Here is a 22,525-nt window from a genome sequence, read left to right on the forward strand (position 1 = left end):
CGTGACGCTCAGTAAGCACGCGGGGCCATTCTTACACAACCACTGAGCTCTTCCTCTCCGTGTGGATACAGAGTCTAGATCTGAGACCAGGCCAGGGTGTGGTTAAGTCCAGAAAGACAGGAGTTAGTAACAGCAGCACACAACCTGATATCTGTGTTAGAGAAAGTTGGAATTAAATAGGCCAGGGAGAGACAGCGTTTCTCCCACCGATAATTTACAGTAAAACAAATAACAAAGCACTTTGAACATGCATGGAAATTGATTCCTAACAAGGATGCCTATTGCGTAACTAATCATGCAACAGGATTTCTATCTACATGAAAACGGCACTTTTACCTCTGGGAAATCTGCTTGAGAAAGAGCAATATAATGTTCAACCTAATGCAAATATCAACCTTCCTGAGTCAATATTCAACCTTGCACCGACATACCCTCCTCTCTTTATATACTTACTCTCCAACAATTCTTCTGCACACTGTCAGATTTAATGAAGTGTACCTAACTCTTACTGCCTTCTCTATTTATAGCCTGGAGTTATTTTTGAACAGTGCTGGGCACAAATACCAACTCAGACCAGAGGAAAACTTCAATTTAAGAGCAAAACTGTAAGACAGTAAGTCAGTGTTAGAAAGACAGTGCTATTAAATTTTCTTTCCCAAAGTCACCTAGAAAACCTAAGTAGCCTTTTGCACTTGTTTTCAGGGGTGAACATTCAGCAACACTGTGAACTATACTTTAGCCTCTGCTGCCATTCCAAAGGCCAGCTAAAATAGGGTTTTAGCCTGTTGTAACTTCACTGAGGTCAAAGGGGGTAATCAATGAAATTCAAGGTTGCAAGTAAAAGCAGAATCGCTATTACACCGGAAGCATGACCGCGCATGCTCCTCGATGGGCACACGCGCAGCAGCCCCTCTGCCGTTCCTAAGTAGCAGTAATCCATGCACCTGCACGTAAGAAAACAAGCCTCGCAGAGCCTATGTTGCTCACATCCAGTAGCTCACAAGAACATTCTCGCAACAGATAAAGTGAAGGGTTCTTCATTGTAGATCTCAGGGTGGACGCACGTAGCGACGACTGACCTTTAGTGTGTTGTTCATGGTTTTGACAAATGAATGTATGTTTTCTCCAGACTCACCAGGTAACAACTGCTATGGAAAGTCCCCTGTGTGTACTTTATCCCACAAGAGGGTCCTAACATTTCAAGTACATGCAAGTCTCTCCCATCTTCACTCTCCAGGGGGTCTCGTCCGACCCTGACCTGCGTGGATTCCAAGCACACCCCTAATCAGGGCCTATAAAAGTTAGTTCCTATGCACATGCAGGGGTGAGACTCCATTCCTGATACCTGGACCCAAACTGGACACCAGAAAACTCATCACCACCACCACCACCTTCATCATCACCATCATCATCTTCTTCTTCATCTTCATCACTACTGTCCCCAGAAAGTGCGAGGAAGAGGAAGGAGAAAGGACTGTCGTACATACTACCACAACAAAAGCAAAAAAAAGTCATCAGGGAACAGAGGAAAAAACAAGAGGGAGAAAGCTTTTGCAACTGCTGTCCCTTTAATTCAACCTTACGCTGAAAGTTTTATCAACTGCCATGCAGAAAAGTGATTCCCCTCAGTTACGGGCCTGCGTGGGCACGCGGGGCCCGACTGCCGGGATTCTGGGCCGGCCTCTCTCCGAGCGGCCGCGGCGGCGGGAGGCCCGGCCGAGCGGGGCGGGGAGGCACGCGGGCCGGCGCTGCTCCCTCGGCCCCTCGGTCTGACTCGGGTTTCAACTACCACGGACAGCAGTATATAAAAAGTCGAAAAGTGGTTCTGTGGTCCCCGACTCTCACTTACAAAATGCCAACAGGGTCCGAAATCTGTCTGTAATGAGGAACGCCACATGGAGATTTTAAAAACTAAGTTACTACGTCTTCCTCCGTTTCTCGTTCGCAACGGAGAAGTGAGGGAAGGCAGGGAAGACAGGCGCCCGCAGCAGGGCCCCCGAGGCCGCCAAAGCCGGGCCGCAGGGGGCTGGCCTCCCGCGGACCCCGGGGCCCCGGGGCGGAGGCCGGAACCTGCTGCCCCTGCCCCGCCAGCACGCGCCCGGCTCTGCTGCTGCGCAAGTACCTAGGGGAGGTCCTCAGGGAGGAGGGACGTCTGCTCCCGGCACTGGGCGAGGCGGACAGTAAAGGCGGCCCCGTGCTGGTGGCTCTCGGTCGGGAGGAGCTGGCCGGCACCGCTTGAGGGCTACTAGCGAGGGTGGGGAGACGCGGTGAGCTACACAGGGCGGAGCAGCCTGAGGGCCTCGGGGGAGGGGCAGCCGCAGCCCCCCCGGGGTGGGCGACAGTGTAGGGGCGATACCGCGGAGACGAGGGCTGGCTTCCCGCCGCGGTCCCGGAGGCGGCGGCGCCGTGGGCGCTCAGGGAAAGGGCCGGCGCAGCCGCGCGGCTGGCTGCGCCGGAGGGGGAGGCGAGAGGCGGGCTCGTCCTCGGCTCCGAGCTCCAGAGACTCGTGTGGGGAGCTGGACTAGTTTCATAGAGGCTACATTAGTTGAGAAAGGGAGGAAAGAAGAGAAAATTGAAGAAAAACTTGAGATAAATAGCCAGAATGGAAAACAGCAAGCTTTTAAAGAATAGCATATTCACACTTCGTATCTCTAGGCATTCCAGTATACACAACTTCCAGACACCAGAATAACTGTAATCTCATTGCTGTAAAGAACTAGAGGTTTTGCTTACGATATTTTAAAGCCCTCTTGCCAAAGAATAATGTACAACATACAGCCATTTGTTTCTAAACCTTAATTCACCCATAGCCAAACCACGGAGAGCCAGAGAGACCAGTCTGGAAAAGACAGTATCTCCTGCAATGATCAAGCCCATCCCCCCAAATATGACACGCGTTACAACCTGCATGACACGGGCCCACGAAAGAACGTGCACTGCTCTTACACACTCGTGGCTATGTCACTGCCCATTAGATGTGCAAAAAGAACACACTGACCTAGACAAAGAGCTGGCACCGAAGGAACCCACACTGCAGAACATGGGACTTGTTCCTGGATTGGAGCCAGCATTCAGCGTGAGATTTCTGTCTGGTGACCGAGCTGCCGCTGCAATCGGCTGTGACGTGGCTGTCAGGCTGGCAAAGGGGTTTTCATCTCTAGTCTGAGTGGACATCATGAGCACTTCCATTAAAATCTGGCCAATCAAGTCCTTAAAATCAGAGAACACTGTTGGAAAGGCAGAATAAAAAAGAGGTTACACATGGTTCTTCATACGCACAGTCCTTGCGTGAGCCAGGCAGAACCAGAGTGGCCCCGTGAGGTGCCCCGGCTCTGAGGGGGCCCCGGGACAGCGAAGGGACATTAGTGGGAAACCTGGAGACATCCAAATAAGGTCTGGAGCGTAGTGAATTAATACCATCTTAGTTTTCGGGTCTACTGGGGTTATGTAAGAAGCTAACATTAGAGGAAACAGTGAAGTGCATACAGGAGCTCCCTGTACTATCTCTACAACTTTTCTGGAAATCTAGAATTATTCCACAATACAAAACTTATTTAAAAAAAACCCTGAAGTGCAGCCAATGAGTCACTGCTGATATATATTAACTGTAAAAAAAGTTACCCCCAACAACAGAGGTTAGTTTATCACACTAGAAATGCAAATGGGTTAATATTTCTTCTCTTATGTATGTTTTATATACAGTAAAACTGTCAAGTACAAAGTTCAAAGTATTATAGGAAGGGTCTAATTTCTAGTCGCCATCTGGCTTTCTGGAGCAGATCTCACTTCCCAGCTTCCTTCTTACTCTCAGCAGCTCCTAACTGCTTCATTGCAGTTCTTTAAATACACTTTATAAAGTTAAATATATAAATAAATGTTCAAACCCATGGAAATCTTACCTGATTTGGTTATTAAAAATTACCACTTATATATGCACAAGAGACACTTGAGAATCTTAAGATTTATAGCAAGAACAACAAATGGCAGAGTTTTCAAACACCTGACTGCTAAGCTCATCTCTGCAACCAGAGTGAAGAAGATCCCAGGAAGATCAGAAGTGAACCATCCATCCAGCAGGAGGCCCAACCTTCTGTTCATCGGGAGGACAGGTAGCGCAGGAAAGGGGAAGCCGATCTCCCAGATATGCTTTCACTCACTTAAAATACATCTAACGAGGGATTATTAAGTGCCAGGCGCCCCCTAGGCCCTGGGACTGCGTCCGCGAGCAGCCAGACTGAAAGTGCTGCCAGCGGGGAGGTTATACTGCAGTGACACGCAGGTGGACACCCCGGCACACCTCCCGGCCCCTTCTGTGTTCCAGATGCCGGCTCTGAAGAGAAGGGACAGTGCCCTGTCATGCGGGTGCACTAAGAGCTTGACTACTTTGTCATAGGTGTGGTTTTAGTGTAGCTTCTTAAAATGGAATCCTGGAAACACGGCAAAAGCTCAGTATGTCCCATCTTGCTGAGCAATCGAATGAAGCTGAGGTATACGCTGGGCCCGGCAGGCACAGGTCACAGAGCCCTCTTGCAGGGTCCCTGGAGACTACCTCCGCATGCTCCTGCTCTATAAGGGGCGCTAATGCTCAGAGTATCTTCCTATCACAAGGAAAAAACTTCAACCGTGAGACAGTGGACACCATTAACTTATTTATACAGTTTTCTTTTAGAGAATCTTAAAAGTAAAAAATGAACTTATCAATAGGACAAGTAGGAAGTGGCCATACATCAGTGTCCTCGTCAAGAAGTGTCCCTGTAATAAAAAACACATCCCCAGAGCAGAAGAGAGTGACTGTGGGTGGCAGGGAAGGACAACAGGTCTTACATTCCTGCTTCCCTTGAGGACAGTGCTTGGGAAGAGGGCTGCTGAGCTAGGTTCCTACCTTCTTTTGGGTTCTGCTTAAATTGTGCAGAAAGGGAGGAAAGAAAGATGACGTCTCTGTCCCGGTCCTTCCAGGAGACACGGAAGATCTTACAGACCAGCTGTAAGGCCTGTTCTTCAGACACTTCAGAACCTGATGGAGGCTCCTTGTAAGGAAGAAGATGTGGGGGTTAATTCCAAGGGGTAGGAGGCATGAGTTAGACTTCAACAGAAATACTTAATTCTGATTTAATTCATTTCAGAATTGCACAGAACTATCACCCATTGATTTAGGGATAAATAAACTTGTTACTAGCCTTCAAAGTTACAACTTTTTACAACACTAAAGAACGATACAACATTAAGCATCACACTACTTACAGTCCAACTTCTAACAATCATCAATATGTGTTGTGGAACACGAATAACAACTTATTGAACAGAAACTGATGCAGTTACCGATACCTGTTCTACACCGCACCGAAGACAACCTAACCGTCCTCCCACAAAACCCCAAACCCAAAACATCCTTTTCCCAAATATAGGAACTGAGCTCAGTGACAACAGTATATGAAGACCTCATGTTTTCAGAAAGCCCCGACTAGCTGCTGGACCCCCCATACTGTATTCTTGCTTCCAGCCCCAGCATTTTCCCCAGAAGGGCACGGATGATGGCCTTCTTGCTCAACCCAAACACCAGCAGAAAAACATCCAAGTTACCTCTAAAGGCATTCCTGTTACAAACCACATATACTGACAAAAACATGGACCGAGTCATGCTTCCATTAAGAAGGGCAAGTGAGGCTACTTTTCCTCAAAAAAACAAAACAAAAAAAACCGCTCAGCTAAAGGGACCTGCCGGCGGGGGTGGCCCGCTCTCACAGGCGCCACAGCTGCAGGGCGCGAAGCGTGCCATCTGTGGCAGCTGCACTAAAAACGGACGTAAGGGCTCCTCTCTTACCAACCTTATCGCTGAGGCTCCTTTTTTCTCTCCGATCATTTTCATCAACTTCCATATTTTCAATTCCTGAATCCACATCCACCTGGGACATGCTTTAAGTATAAAAGACAAATAAGTCTTTTTACCTTTTATAGATCCACCCAATGTCCTAACTGCTGGTTGACGAAGTTTTAACATACCAATCAAACTCAGTCAGGAAAGCAAAATTATAAAGGTTCATCATTTTTTCTATTAATCTTAAAAGCTCTTCATGTATTAAGATATAAACATTTTGTTATAATCTTAGTATTTTTCCCAAGTTGTCATTTTCTTAGCCTCACTTTCAAAAAATAATTGGAGCATATTTTCTATACAATGTTAAATGATACACAATCATTCAGAGCCTGAATACGAAATCTTGTTGAGCACATACTGTATTCCCCACATTGAATAAATAATTGTCCCAGCACCACCTATGGACAAGACCATCATTTTCACATTAATATCCTTATGTCCAATCTTCATCTACGTGTGAGTCTATTTCTAGACCCTCATTCTGTTCCATGAGACAGTCTCTGCCCCCGAGCCAGTGGCACTCTGTCTTACTAAACATCACACTAGATCCTGACACCTGACAGGTCACGCCTCCACCTGGGTCTCCTTCCTCAGGACAGCCTTGGCCATGCCTGGCCCTCTGCTTTTGCACATATGAGGAAGAATCAGCTCGCCAGGTCCCTTAAAAATTCTACTGGGATTTCAACTAGAGTGTCACAGACTCTAGAGGTCAGAGTGGAGAGAAGTGGCGTCACATGTCGCCGAGCCCGCCCAGCATGCCTCTCCCCAAGACTCAGCTTTCTGTAACGTTTTTGGATAAACTTCATTATTTTCTCCATAAGTCTTTCACTTCTCTGGCTAAATTTATACTTATGTACCATAAATTTTTAAATGAGATTGTGAATGGTACCTTTTTAAAATTAAGTGTTCTAAATTTTTTGTTGTTAGTTCATGGTAATTTAACTGACTTTTAGAAATAGACCTATTTTAAGCAACTTGTTTATTTTTAGAAGGGCACACTAGGTAGGTAATCATTTTATCGCTGAATAGTACGTGTTTTGTTTCTCCCCCTCGACTCCTTACTTGTTTACCGCATGGGGTAGGGAACAGCGGCAGAAATAGCAGCCATCCTTGTTCTTACTCCTGATTCTAAAGGAAGTGCAAATTTCTCACCACTGAATATGAGAGTTGCTGTAGTTTTTGGCAGATGTCCCTTATATTAGTCAGAATAAGACAGGCTATGCTGTGGTAACACACACACTCTGAAATCTTAGAGGCTTAACACTATAAGGATTTATTTCTTGCTTACGCAAAGTCTGATGAGAGTGAAGCATCCTTACTCCATCTTTAATCTATGCCATCTGCAATACACAGCCTCCCAGGTCACTGGAGCAAGAGAAGAGAGGGACGGAGGAGGAACATCGGCTCAACTGCCTTTGCCTCAAAGTGACGCATGCCACTTCCACTCAACAGTCTACGGGGCAGACCTAGTCACCTTGACCCCAACCTAACTGCAAAGGAAACTGGAAATGCAGGGGCGCATACAGGATCTTTGGTTAACCCTGTCTCTGCTGTACTGTCAGTTTAAGGTTGCACATTTTGGTTCCATTTGTTAAGATTTTTTATCATTAACTGATATTGAAATTTTAGCAAAATTTGCAACCATCAAGATTATATGGCTTTTCTCTTTTATGATATGGTGAATAATATTTATAGATTTTCTAATGTTAAAGAATTCCTTAGATAAAGTGGTTGATCATATTATATCATGTATCACATTATTTTTAACTAAACTTTTAATCAAAGTACAAAAATGTGCACAGATGACCATGTATTTGCAGAATAGTTTCACAAAGGAAACATATTCATGTAATTCGCACCCAGATCAAGAAATACATTATCAGACCCCAAAAGCCCCTCTTATGACCCTTCCAATTACTAGTGTGCTAGCCCACAGTAACCACTGTCCTGATATCTAGCCCTATAGGTGTTTTGTCTGTTTTTTCAATGTGTTGCAGGATTCGATCTGTCAGTATCTTAAGATTTTTGCAAATATGTTCATGAGTGTGATGACAACATAACTAATTTTCTTCATCTATCAGTGGTGCCCAACCTGCAGCCCGCAGGCTGCATGCAGCCCAGGACGGCTGTGAATGCAGCCCAACACAAAATCGTAAATTTACTTAAAGGATTATGAGATATTTTTGTGATTCCGTGTTGCAATGTCTTTAATGTGTGGCCCAAGACAATTCTTCTTCCAGGGTGGCACTCAGACGCCAAAAGGTTGGACACCCTGACCCATTACTCTTGCCTGGTTTTGATATGAAGGTTGTATTTCATATTGACCTCATAAACTGAGTTGGTATGTATTCCCTATTTTTAAAAAATTATCTGGAAAATTTTGTGTAAAACTGGAACCGTGGAATTACCTGTAAAATCATATGAGAAAGTTGGTTTCATTGGAAAATTTTAAAATACTAATTCAATTTATTTCATGGTTTTCGATTTTTCAGGTTCTCTCTTCTTGAGTCAATTTTGGGCGAGTTATGCTTTTCTAGGAATTTGATTTTCATTCAACTTTTCAAATTTATTTGCATTTGCATATTTATATTTTTCATGGACCTCTCCCTTTCAATGACCAACATTACTGACTGCCCATTCTACACAGGTCTTGTGCTGGCTGGCTGAGATGTCAGTGAACAAAAAAGACAAAAAAAAACCCCAAACCAATGTCATGGAGCTTACATTCTAGGTAGAGATAGGAAAGATAATAAACAATAAATATAATAAATAGGCAAAGCATATAATATAGTAAGTGCTATGGAAAAATTAAAGAAAAAGTTCAGGGCTTTCTCCACCTGACACGGGGCGAGCCCCGCTGAGGGATGCCAGATGGGCACAAGCACCTGTACATATCCGGGGGAAGAGCATTCCAGCAAAAGGGTTTTCATTCCCAGTATCTATCTGCATTCATTTTTGCTTTTTAGTATATTATAGTTTTATATTTTCTTCTGAAGACCACGTCAGTTGCCACATGCAGATCATAATGATTAATATTTGTTACTGTTCAGTTCTACGTTATTTTCAAACTTTCATTACCATTTTTTCTTTGAGCTGTATGTAGAAGCATGCTTTGTTTCTAAAATTTCTAAATGTCTCAGAGTTTTTTAAGTTTTTTTTTCCCTTGTATTAATTATCAAACCTAATGTACTAGTGAGTAAACATGACCTGTATGATTCTGTCTCTTGAAATTTTTGGTCGATGAGTAATATGAGGAAAAAAAAGCATGAATTCTCCAACTGTAGAGTGCCAAGTTCTGTATCTTTCACCTAGATCATGCTGCTAGCTGTATTATTTAATGTGTCCATATGCTCACTGATATTTATTCTCTTTGATCTGATAAATGGAAGAGACATGTTAAAAATCTTTGTTATGACTGTGTCAGTTTCTTCTAGTTGTCAATACTTGCTTTATTACATGTTGCTGTTATATTACTAAGTACATATATTTTGGAAACTGTTATATCCTACAGATAAACTAAACATTTATTGTTATATAGCACTTATTTCTAATACTATTTTGTGCCTTAAAGTCTAATCCATTAATACGCTTACCCCCAATTTTCTTTTTCTTTAGGATTTGTCTGGTCTATCTTTTCCCTTTCTTTTACTTTTAACCTTTCCCTGACCTAATATTTCAGGTATTCCTTCTAAAAACAAGGATAAAACTGAGCTCTGTTTTGTTTTCAATCCAACCTATACCTTTTCACTATGATTTACTCTAATTACTGACATATTTTCATTTCTTTCTAACATCTTATTTTGTGCTATTTATCTTTCTTAAAAATTTGTTTCTGCCTTCCCTTTCTTTAAACTGACATACCTCCACTCTCCTGCCCCTCACCCCAGTTCTGTATTTTCCTTTTACTGGTTTCTCTATTTCCATTCCTTTAGTGGCTCCCCTTGAAATTTCATCAAGAATTCTTGACTCAAAATATAAAAACTGGCCAGTATCTTCACCCCTTTCTCAAGCATTCAAGGACCTCAGAGCTTGCTTGGTGACCCTGGCTTCTGGCTTACCTGCCATGGCTGTCCAGTGTGCTAGATTGATCTGATTTTTATAACCACCCCCATATTATTTTCTACACTGTTATTATTGCTCTATACCATCAATGTCTGTTTAGATTTTACCACGTTTATTATTCGTTTCACTCATCCTTTCTTCTTGCATCTCAGACATTAGTCCCAAGATAATTTTCCTTCTCAACAATATCTGTTAAAAGTTGGGGGTCTTTTAGTGGCAGGCTATGATGTTGTGTTTGTTTGTTTGGCTGGTTGTTTTTTAATCTTTAAATGCCTTTATTTCACCCTTGCTCTTAAAAGCTAGTTCCATCCGGGTACACAATTCCCAGCTAACAGTTTCCTCCAGCATTTAATGCTACTACCCCACCCTCCTCTGGCTTCCATCCCTGAGACATCTAACTGCTGTTCTCTTGCAGGTAACCTCTTTCCTCTCTGACTGCTTTAAAGGTCTTTGTTTTGTATTTTGCAATTTTACTAATCGATGCCTAGATATGAATTTATTTTTGTTTAATCTATTTGTGAGTTGCTGGGCTTCCTGAATCTGAAGAGTCGTATCATTCATCAACTCTAGAAAAATTTTCAGCCTTTTTTTATCAAATACAGTTGACATTCAATATTATTTTATATTTCAGTCATTTATCTTTTTGATAATGGCTTCCAAACCAGTAGAGGAAAAAATGTTCATAAGGAGAAGGGAAAAGAATCTCTCCAAGTCTCTCTATTCTCTCCTTTTGATATTTCTATGAAATATATATTCAATCTGTGTCTTCTCTAGCTCTGTCTTTCATGTTTTTCATCTCTTTTTTACTTTGTGGTGTAATCTGGGTAATTTCTTCAGCTCTATCATGTCATCTGTTAATTCTCTCTTCAGCTATGTCTAATTCTCTGTTTAACTCCTTTCAATGTAAATTAGCTTTTCATTTGTAGAAATTGTATTTGGTTCTTTTTCAAATGTGCTTGCTTGTTTTTATAGTCATTTGCCCCTTATGTTTTCAATTTCATTTTAAATTTATTTAAATATACCTATTTCATATTTTGTATCTGATAATTCCAAAACTCTAAAATCTTGAGGTGAAATAAGTCTGCCATTACTCATTCTACTGACTGTTAGTCATGGTGGCTTTTTTCTACTGAGTTTTGTGAATTTTGACCATGAGCTCATTATTTCTTGAAAATTTTTCTGAGGAAGTTTTCTGAAGACATGATGTTTTAAGTTTCCTTTTGCTAGATGCCTGGGTTCACTGTCTATAACAATTCTTAGCTTGGGGTTTTTCAGACTATACCAATAGTGTGCTAAGTCCATATGAAAGTTAGCTTTTAGCAACGAAATCAGAGTTGACTTGATTTTTTAAAAAAATACGTGCATTCAGAGCAATGGTAGTAAGAACACAATTGTTTTTACTCTGTGGGGTGAATTTTTTCCTACTTGTATCTTTTCCCTGAGAGTGTAGTCCTTCCTGAATTCTTGCCTAATGGGTGTGATCTCTGATCTGGCTCCTCACCCCAACCCCACCAAGAACAGGAACTCAGTTCCAAGTAGTATCTGTCTGGCCCACTGACATGGGCAGAGGTGATGGGTCTCGGGGCGGGGTCTGGCTTGCCCAGGGAATAGAGAAATCAACGCCTCAGCTGTTCTGTCACCTGTTTGTAGCAACTGCAGCACAGGAAGGCTCTACCCTAGGACACCTGGGTCCTTCTGGAGCTCTTAGTGTATCTGGCTCACTTGTCTGTGTGCTTCTGCATTTTAAATTTTCATTGATCAGTAAAGCTTTGAAGAAATATTTAGGGACCAGCAGATGATGCCAACTGTGTATTCATAAAGACACTAAAAAAACTGAAAACCTTTTTTTACCACCTACACCATTATTTCATAAAAGGCATTTCAACAGCAGAAGCATAAAAAGGTGTAAAGAACAACTTCAGAATAATACGAAGACCTTCAAATTTAAGGAATTTAGCTGTAATTTGCAATGGACGGGCACAGGCCCCTGACCTTGCACTGATGCTAACGGACGAGAGACTGACGTGAACAGACCCCTCCCTTTCCATAAATCAAACAGTTTACTGGAAAATCGGCTTACTTTACCTTTTCTCACAAGAGACACCATCGATGTCCATGCTCTGGGAACGCGAGAGAGACTGGGATTGTGTTTCAAGGCTATTGGAGGGCGAGCTGCTGAGAGAGCTGACTCCTTCGCTGCTCTGGCTTCGATGGGCTACTCCTGGTCAGAAAAGATGCGAAAGATGGGGTCTCATGGGAAAGAACGCTGAAGGCGCTGGCAATGACAGCGGTGAACATGCACAATGGGTATTCACGCCTTCGTGACAGCAACTGAACGACTTCTAGCAAAAGATTACACTGAATGCAAAAGTAACAGTAAAATCATAGGAACATTGGCAAGAAATCATAATTTATCAATATGTGTCATACAAAGTCAGTAACAGAGCTTCCTCATCACTTTCTCTTTCGCCAATTTAAACTATGATTCTGGAATACATGTCAGTCTCTATAACAGGCCAGAAAAATCCTTGAAATGTACCAAAAATAAGAGACATTAATGAATACATATAGACATGCATAATAGATGCAGAGATGTATGATAAAGCAAATATACCAAAATGTTACTGGTAGAATAGGTGGTAGACATATAGGTGCTCTTTGCACAATTTTTTCAACTCTGCTGTATGGTTAAAAACTTCATAATAAAATGTTGAAAACATGCAAACAGACCCGTCTAAGCTGTGTCACAGAGATCAGTCCTTTCACTGAGTGAATGTCATATCCGTGAGGCGGGGGAGATAAAAGGACCTGACACTGTCCTTGTCCGCATCGAGCTCACAGGACAGTGACCCGCAGCCACGGGCACAGGGCTCTCATCAATGTCTTTACAACCATGTTTCTCACAGAATTAAAAAAATTACTTTACCTGCATGAACATCCAGACATTTACAAGTGCTTTTAAAAATATATACCTATGTTGCTGAAAGGAAAATGAGACTTACATTTTCTTTTTAAACAAAAACAAAACCACCTGAGTGACCAGTTGCAGCTGAAGCTACCACGTGGGTAACATTCTAACCATCGCAGCATTTCAAGAAAGTGACCTCACCACCCTTTCAGGCTCTTCGTTGAAGAATATTACAAAACATTCATCCGTTCCTGACAGCAGCCGTTAACATGTACCGGTTTATTAAAACTTCTGTAGTACTCATGAAGGAAAAGAAACTAATTTTTCAGTATTTCTCAGTAGACTCAAGTGAAACACAGAAAACGCCTAACGTAGTGAGAATTCTGAAAGAAGCTTGTGGAAGACAACAAAACTTTAAATTAATTCAAGAACTGCAAAGCAAAGTGAGTTTTCAATAAATATTTATTGAAGGGTTAGGTAAGAGTACCAATAATGTCCTTAGAAGAATATTAGTTTACCTATCACAACGAAAGGTCTCACAATTTTTTAATGAAAATGAATCAAATAAAGCTCAACAAATTTTATGGGACAGCAATTAAGCAGCCTACAAATGTCTACCTGGTAAAATCAGTTCTAAAATTAAACTGTTAATTACAATAAGTTGTTTTAAAAACTGTATTTTTAACATAGCATACTATAGCAATTCTACGTGTAAAAATAATCCTATAGTAATATAGTGCTAGAGTGTTCCACATAGTCTAATACACTGTATTTGCAATATTTTTCTAAGACTTCAAGGATATCACCTGAATTCTCTTTTTCCTGACCTCGCCACGTGATCCTCACGTTCTGGGTCAAGTGGGGCAACTCTCCCCAGAATTAAGTGTGCACACCAGTGTCCCTCAATCTCTACAAACCACGTGACCCCACTCCTTTCTGAACCTGAAAAAGCAGATGGTCTCTCTGACTTTATTTAGAATCAGTATGGATTAAATATCATGAGGAAAAACAAATCAAAGCACTTGTACAAAATATCACTTTGTTCTCCAACCACACGCTCGCGCTTTTGTCCTCACCCTCCCCCACCCCGAACTTGAGGAATCACTGCCAGGAAGCCAGGCTCTGAGGAATACAGACCCCTCCCCCTTCACGTCCGGAAAACCACACATTTAGCAATTAAAACAGACAAATCTCACATCCTCTTTCAGAAGATGAGTAAAATCTCTTCATCTCAAGTTAAAAACAAATATTTAAAAAGTGAGGGTATGCACAACAAAGAATGGAGAAAGCATGTCTGCTTAATAAAATATGAATTATGACTTTCAGGATGGCAGCTTTCCAAACTGTTATGACTAAGAAGAGCCTGTTAAAGGTACATTGTACATTCTGTGTGGGAAGGCCAGAATTTTTTTAAAAATAAGGATTTTATTTCTGTAAGATTTTCCTCCTAGCACTGAAATACTTCCTGAATGATATCCCTTTCGGGTATAAACCAGACCAAATGGCTATTGTTAGGCTGTAACACGAGCTCTCTCACGGTATTTTACACGTGTGCACACACGCATGCATGCACACGCACTGTTTTAAAAAGGAGGCAAGGGGTGACTTTAAAGATTTTATCCAAGTCTCTTCTTTTACAGATGACAATAGTGAGATTTATAAAGTCAAAGAACCTTAAGACCTTCTGCCAGTTAGAAATAAAGGATAAAACACAGGTCTCTTGACGCTAAAGAAAATGCTGCTATTTTCTCTACCCCAAACTGCTAAACAGTTTCCCAATCACAACTACTTAAACCAAAGCTATGTTTTATACACCCTAAAAATTACACAAACAAAACTTAAGATATTGTTATAAAAGGAATCATTCATTCTACTAATAATCAATATTCTAAAGCTCTTGAAAATGAACTAAGCTAAAAGTTAATATTCATGGAAAATACAGAATATCCTTGTATTTTCTTTGGCCAATACCAGACTTCACCCCTCAATGCTACTTATAATGAACCTAACAGACTAACATATTTGGCCAGCGGCTAATTACCTGGAGAAAGCACTTTGTTCTTGTGAATAAATACAAATAAAATGAAATTTCAAACCTGTAAAGAAAAGTAGTAGTACCTAAAATATTGGAGTAATAAAACCAACAACAACAATTAGGAAACTGCTTCCATGTTCACGTTTATGAGACAGAATGTTCCTCGCCTTTTAGTGTCAAAATGGGGGACTGTACAAAGAATCACGTATCTGGAGTCAGGAGACCGTGGCTGCACCTTGGAGAAGGGGCCGATTCTAGGGCCGATTCTAGGGCCCTGCAGGGAAATGCAAGATGAGCCTGGACTCTCTCACGGGGCCAGAAAAATATACTCGAAAGAATGAAAGCACATGCACGTCAGCCAGACAGAGGCGTCGGCCTGAAAACGCTCCCAGGGCCAAAGCTGGAATCATTGGGGAAAATAAATAATGAAAAAATAAATAATAGTTATTTGGATTATAACTCAAAGTATAAAATAAACACGCATGGGTTCATCCTGACATAAGGAAGGATTACATAAATAACTGGGGACGGGGACAAACGTCCCTTACAGAAGAATTCCAACTAATGCACGTAGGTGCTCCCCCTCCAGGATGCGAAGCCGCAGCTCGAGTCGAGGAACTAGGAACTCGATCTGAAAGAACTGAGCATAGAAAAGGGAAACCCTAACGTCCCAGTGGAAAGGCCTGGCGAACACCAGCTTAATCGCACGGTGAGGGCTGACACCACCAGGGATGTCCTGTGGACAGTGTGTACCCTGGAAACGAAGGGAAAGGCGCTTCACTGTGTGTCCCGCCAAACCCCAGCCCAATCACAAGAAAAACACCAGACAAAGCCAAACTAAGGGATATTCTACAAAGGACTCTTCAAAACTCTCAAGACAATAAGAAACACAGAAAGACTGAGAAATGTCACAGACCAAAGGGGAGCAGGAGACTCATGTTTAGTTTAGTGTAACAGGAATACACCAAGGTTAACTTCTTGGTTTTGACAAATGTACCAGATATTAAGATTTGCGGAAAGTGGGTGAAGGACACATGGGAAATCACTATATTGCCTTTGTAACTCTTCTATAAATCTGAAAAATAGCTATACAATAACTTCTGAGATAACTGAAATAAATGTTAAATTTACAAAACATCTAGGACTGGAACCTGATCCCATGACTTCTAGCTATGTGACCTTGCACAAGTCACTTTCCTTAATATTTTTCACATATAAACTGGTAATACTGGCATCTGTGCAGCCTGCTGCACAGGCCTACTGTGAGGTTCTGCTGAAATAACAAGCGTGAAGGTGTTTATGAACCGAGCAGACGTACCATACGTGTCAGCTGAGAATGAAACAAGAAACAAGGGCAAAGCCCAGGGTTTGAAGAGCAACTTAGTCTTTGTTAATGCTTGCCCTGGCCTATCCTATTTTCAGCACGTTGGGGGACTAGAGAGGAAACAGAGGCAGACTTCTACCAGTCTTGAGTGACATTTATCCCAAACCCATCAGTTCAAGTAACCACACAGAGGGTAATTCCTGTTGATCCATTACTCTACCTCTTGTAGCATAAAAAGAATGTATGTGTATAACCGGATTTTGAGTTCCCTAAAAACAGTCACCACATCTCAATCCTTTCATATCTAATAAATATTCCCTGAATACAACTGAGATTTGGGGAGGCTTCCCAAATTCTGAGTTGTGGCCCCTTCTGGGAAGGATGCTGTTAGTGACCTCTGCAACCTGTGGAAACAAAAGGGCTTCTTTCTGAAGAAGAAGAAAAAGGATTTTACACAGAATTAGCAATCAACTGGCAGGACAAAGGTTATAATTTTACTGTCATTTCTGACAGCATTCTTAGCCAAGGACAATTTACTACATAAAAGAATGACTCTGATTTTGCCGAAACTCCTACAAATGCACCACTGTGCGAGAACGATGTTTCCTACCAAAACTGGAGAAGGAAGCTGAGGGGAAGCTGAAGGTGACTGGTCCCCTACAGGCCTTGCATCAATCACCGCTAAGCTCACTCTCTGCCCAGGACCTCGGCATCTGCTGTCCCTGCTGTCTGAGAGGCCACCTGCAGGGACCCATTTGGTGTGCTCCCTTGCTTCATTCAGGCTTCTGCTAAAATGGCATCGTCTTGCCCTGGCCGGGTGGCTCAGTTCTTGGAGCGTCATCACGTACAACGAAAGGTTGCGGGTTCGATTCCCAGTCAGGGCACATACCTGGGTTCCTGGGTTGTGGGTTGGATCCCTGGTCTGAGCGTGTACGGGAGGCAACCGATTGATGTTTCTGTCTCATATCGATGCTACTCTCTCTCCCTTCCTCTTTCCCTTCCTCTCTCTAAAAGCAATGGAAAAATGTCCTCGGGTGACAATAGAAAAAAAAAAAATAGTCACGTTCTCAATGAGGCCTATAGTTAATATCTTATTTTAAATAGCAATACCTTCCTTCTCTAGCAGTGCTGATTCCAAGGTAATTCTTTAGTTTTCTCCACAACAATTATCACCACCTGAGAGATTTTATGGTTTAAAAAAAGAATTGTTTGTTTTCTCTTACTAGACTACAAGTAATGTGGCTTAGAGCAGAATCTAATAAACACAGAGGAGGATTTAAATGAATATGTACCGAATGAAGGCTATGTGAATTTATGGTGTTCAGCAGGTCACTGGTAACAACCAACATAAACTAAAATGTAAAACAGATAATAAATCATATCAAGCAAATCTGGAGGGATATGAACCACCAGCCATAATGGGATATTTCATTGGCTATTGATATTACCTGCTTTCAAAAGTAATAATCCTGTTTTTCCTTAAAGGCAAAACTTTCAACCAGATAAGTATCTGTGTGAAAATTCTCCCCTCATATCACCCGCCACAACCACAAGCCGGGGCGGTGACAGTTTGCACCCCGGCCGTCAGGCACGGAGAGTCCCCACCAGCCCGCTTCCTCCTGCTGGAGGGGGCCCCGCAGGCCCCCCATAAGCGCTGCCCGCTCTGCATCCCTCGCTCCTACCACAGCGCCTGTCAAACAGACGGCACTAAACATGAATGGAAGCAGGTTAAAGACCCTTGGCAAACACAACATTAAAGAAGAATTTAGGCTACATTATTACTGAGCACATTAAAGACCAGCAGACAGAGGAAATGGCCTCTGTGTGCATAACCCCGGCCCCAGAACTAGCCCAGAGGCAGGCATGTCATTGGCTGCTTACCTGTTCCCAGCAGGCCCTGCTGCTCCTTTCTGCCCCAGAGCACGGGCTATTTACCACAGACGGAGACAGAACTCAGGGGTCGACATTACAGTAGCTATTTGATTAGCTGCCAGATCTTTTATTTAAAGCATTTAATAAACACGCACATAAATTATATCACAGCCTTTAAAAATATTTTGATAACTATACAGCATGGAGCAAAAGTAGATTTACAGTTGTGAGTACATGAAACAGTTTATTCTTGTTTTATTATTAATTATTGCATTATTTTCCATACGAACTGTAAGCCTTCTTTTGTCCATCCCCGTAGTTCTGTATAATTGGTTTCCTTGCTAATCCTGCATGTTTTATTATATGCATGTAAAAACATTTCGAGAGGCCGAGGGCTCTGCTGAAAGCGGGGACTGCAGAGGGGAGAGGCAGCCTGCAGGACTCAGTACAGCTTTCCAGCCCTTGTTTTAGTTCCGTGCATCTGAAAGCCTGTCAACTTAGCAACTGCGGGGACGGCCCCATCACTCCTGGACGAAGGGCCCCTTAGCACGGGCAGCAGCCCGCCCCTCCTCGTCTCTGGTTAGAAAGCGCTTCTTGATCCTGGAACAGAAATCTATCCTTCGCATTCAGTGGGTAATGAATCTACCCACCAGCCCTACACCCACCATCGAGGGCCACAGAGACCGAGGAAAAGCCACCATCTTCTTCGTGGCAATCTTTCTCATTTTTTAATGAAAAGCTTTCATATCTTCTCTTTTTTAAGACTTAACTCTTTTCTTTTTTTAAAAAACTTTGTATTGATTTTAGAGAGAGAAACATCAATTTGTTGTTCTATTTGTTTATGCATTCACTCACTGGTTGATTCTTGCATGTGCCCTGACCAGGGATTGAACCCACATCCCTGGTGTATTGGGATGATGCTCTAATTGAGCTAGCCAGCCAGGGCCTAATATCCTTTTGAGATTTCTTTTCTTTAAGCTACACGTGCTTATGTAGTTTTGGTCATTTTCTCTTGGGACTGATTAATTCAACAGATCTTTATTCAGTGCCCATCATGTGCCAGGCAGTGTTAACGGCGCGGGGGATAGAGCAGAGAATGGAGTGGACTCTGTTCCCTGCCCCGTGGAGTGTACATTCTAGCAGGGGAGGCAGGGACACCAGGACATCCAGGTAATACATGTGCTACATCAGCCGGCAGTTAAGAGCTCAAGGAAAGGCAGCCACGTCAGACACAGGCTGAGCTTTCAGAGAGAGCAGCCAGGGAAGGCGTTACTGAGAGAGCAACCTACATCTGAAGAGTTAAGCAAGGAAGCCTTGTGGATTTTAGGGCATGAGCATTCCAGGAACATAAACAGAAAATATGAAGGCCCTAAGTAGGGAGCATGCTTGGAATGTTCCAGAAGAGCAGGGAAGCCAGTATGGCTGGAGCAGACGGAGTAAGAAGGGCAGTGAGAGGAGGCTGGAGCTGCAGCAGGGTCAGCTCGCACGCGGCCCAGGCCACCGCGAGGACTCTGACTTCCGTTCTGGGTGGGGCAGGGAGCCGGGGGGAGGGCTCTGAACAGGGAACTGACGTGACCTGCCTTGTGAGGGGTCTGTTTTCTGTTTTGTTCTGTTTATACTTGTTTATTTAATAAGTTCATGCAAATTTGTTGATCCAACCTGCCAAGAACATGGCTAATAATATCTACCTGTTTGTGATTATTAATAATGGTGACTGTGGGAGAACCTAATCAGTGTTTCACAGCATAGAGGTGCCCTGCCAAGAGCTAACCGCTTAGAGTTGTCCAAGTCTTTCCACTGGTGTGTGAGAGCAACCTAACGAGCCTGCTGTAACAACTGGCCTTGCCTCACATGGTGTTGCCCTTATGCTTTAGTGGGACACACTGGCTCTACCCTGAGAACACACTGCAGTGAAGCCAGAGTGGGCCCAGCGAGACCAGTGCAAGAGAGGCCGGTGCCCTGACCTGGGCGGGCGCAGGACCGCTGAGGTGGCGAGAGGTGGGGGGAATCTGGTGAGGCTGTCCAGAGCAGGGGGTGGACCTAGAGCAGGGGCCAGCAGGCTGGTCCACGGGCCACATCTGACCCACTACCTGTTTTTGTAAATAAAGTTTTATTGGAACACAGCCATGCTCCTTCACCTACATACTGTCTATGGCTGCTTTTGTGTCACCAGGGAAAAGAGGAACAGCTGTGGCAGAGACCCTGAAGGGAGAAGGAACAGCATGTATAATGGCTGTTAAAAAAATAAAAGTTTTCCACTTGTGCTGGGAAACCTGACGAAGCAGGAAAGATGGGAGAGCTGGGGCGACAGCTCTGAGCAGGTGACAGGAGCCGGGGCCCAGGACATGGCCTGTGACAAGGGCAGGACAGCGCCCGTGTAATGAGAACTGGCCACACATCCAGGCAGGTAGGGGATGCAACAACAGGAGCTTCGGGGGGCCCCTTCTGCCACATCCGCCTCCTCCGCGAACAGCAGGCGGGCCATGGGCAGAGGGCGTGCGTGGAGAATGAGGCTGAGACTGGGGGCGCTGTGGGACCATCCGCAGAGTGGGTGGGGAGCCCAGGAAACACGGTGTAAGTGCTACACCATGAGGGGTCCCCCGAGTTTGTGACCCTGTGGCTGATGTGAGACAGACGCCCGGCCCAGGTTTTTCTCTCGCTGTTTCACTGCATGAAGGAGACGCTGACATCATCGCTGGTGGTCCCAGACGGACGGCAAGCGGCAGCCAGGAGTGCGGAGGGGCTCGCCAGGAGCACACCGCGCCCCGCGTCTCCTGCCTGACCTCTGCCAGTGCACAGAGACTCCCCGTCCTGCCACGTCTCCCCGGACAAGTCCCAGCGCTCAGGCAGGCCCGGCCACGGTGAGCCAGGCAGCACTGCTCCCGCGCAAAAGGTGAAACCACAGCTGGAACCCTGAGCCCTTCCCCTACCAAGGACCAGCTCAGCTTCTGAAAGGCGTACAGAGGGGACACTTCAGGCAAAGGCAGTTTATCGCTGCCAGGCGCTTTGGCCTGAACTTCTCTCACTCTTATGATTAATGGAATTATGCATAAGCATTTATATTTACATGGGGAGGAAGCTACAATGATGTCTAACAAGAGTTACAGCAACAGAAACTCCGTGAACACTCCTAATTGACAAGTTTGCCTAGATGAAGACAGGGTATTCAAAGGGGGACTGCAGGAGAGAGCACTAAATGACGGCAGAGCTGAAAACTGCGTGTGCAATCAATTCTAGATGATGTGGTGATCAATACAGTCTCTTAGCACCTGCTTTTTCATAATTAGAATCTTACGTACTTCCAATAATCATTATAATGGTAATAATTATGTTTGATAGCAATGTTCATTTAGAGAAAAGACCGAATTTTCAAATATACAGTGTGAATATCATTTCCCAACAAAGATACTCCTAGATATCAACCATAAGCTCATTAATTATGAAGAAATAAACCTTTATGGTGGTTAAATAATTGTTACTGAGACAGTCCTAAAACATCATACCAGGTAAACTTCCATACCCTAAAAATTCAGAGAAAGAATCCTATGTCAATGTAGAAGGAAAGAAGGAAATCCGTAATTAGAGGTTTGTTGCTTTGACCACTATTTCAATCTTTCATTTTCAGATCATTTTATCTTAAAATAAAAGCATCAACCAAACTCATCAAAGAGAAGACCCTTTTTAGACAAAAGGATAAGTAATGGAAAGGAAAACAATTGATTTTAACAGATCACTATTAAAATAACTATGAGGTGCATCCGGAAAAACTCAGCCTTTGTTAATAAAATGAGAATGGTTTGCACAATATCGACGTAACCTGGCAGCCAAGGAGAGTGGACTGAAATGCACACGCGTGAACAATGATGACTTTACTGTCCCAGTCAGTGGGCATGAGTAGACACCGTGAGTGTACTCTGTGGCCGTCGCATTCAAAATGACTGAGTGAGTAGAGCAACGAAACTGCATCAAATTCTGCATTAAACTTGAACATTCCTCCCCGGAAACTACTCAGATGATTCAGGAGGCCGCAGCTGTGGGCAGCTGGTGACTGACAGCTTCATCACAACAACGTGCCTGCTCATGCATCACATCTCGTGCAGAGTTTTTTGGCAAAACATCAAATCACCCAGGTGACTCAGCCCCCCCACAGCCCAGGTTTGGCACCCCGAGACTTCTGGCTTTTCCCAAAACTAAAATCACCTTTGAAAGGGAAGGGATTTCAGACTGTTGATGAAATTCAGAAAAATACAATAAGGTAGCTGATGGCAACTGGGAGAACTGTGTGAGGTCCCAAGGTGTCTACTTTGAAAGGGACTGAAGTATCTGTGTCCTGTGTACAATGTTTCTTGTATCTTGTATCTTCTTCAATAAATGTCTTTATTTTTCATATCACATGGCTGGGTACCTTCCGGACAGACCTCGTGGACCTTAACAAAACATGCTGTAATG

At 43.3% G+C, this 22,525-nt stretch overlaps 1 protein-coding gene across 3 annotated transcripts in view; it reads right to left on the reverse strand.

The window, feature by feature from the left end:
• UBE4B (ubiquitination factor E4B) overlaps positions 1–22,525 on the reverse strand; it is a 95,274-nt gene that overhangs the window by 47,272 nt on the left and 25,477 nt on the right. The window contains exons 3-8 of one of the 3 annotated variants that reach the window (XM_054579775.1): positions 12,023–12,158; positions 5,826–5,913; positions 4,883–5,027; positions 2,999–3,227; positions 2,123–2,536; positions 1,346–1,486 (exon numbers count right to left, since the gene is read on the reverse strand). In XM_054579775.1, the coding sequence (XP_054435750.1) occupies positions 1,346–1,486; positions 2,123–2,536; positions 2,999–3,227; positions 4,883–5,027; positions 5,826–5,913; positions 12,023–12,158 (1,153 nt within the window). Of the gene's footprint in view, positions 1–1,345; positions 1,487–2,122; positions 2,537–2,998; positions 3,228–4,882; positions 5,028–5,825; positions 5,914–7,163; positions 7,238–12,022; positions 12,159–22,525 lie in introns of those variants that run through there. The other 2 variants (XM_054579776.1, XM_054579777.1) reach the window with 2 other exon arrangements.

The sequence above is a fragment of the Pteronotus mesoamericanus genome, unplaced genomic scaffold, assembly GCF_021234165.1.
Source record: "Pteronotus mesoamericanus isolate MK-2021 breed Mesoamerican mustached bat unplaced genomic scaffold, CSHL_Meso_final contig_557, whole genome shotgun sequence".
In the NCBI taxonomy this organism is placed as follows: Eukaryota; Metazoa; Chordata; class Mammalia; order Chiroptera; family Mormoopidae; genus Pteronotus; species Pteronotus mesoamericanus.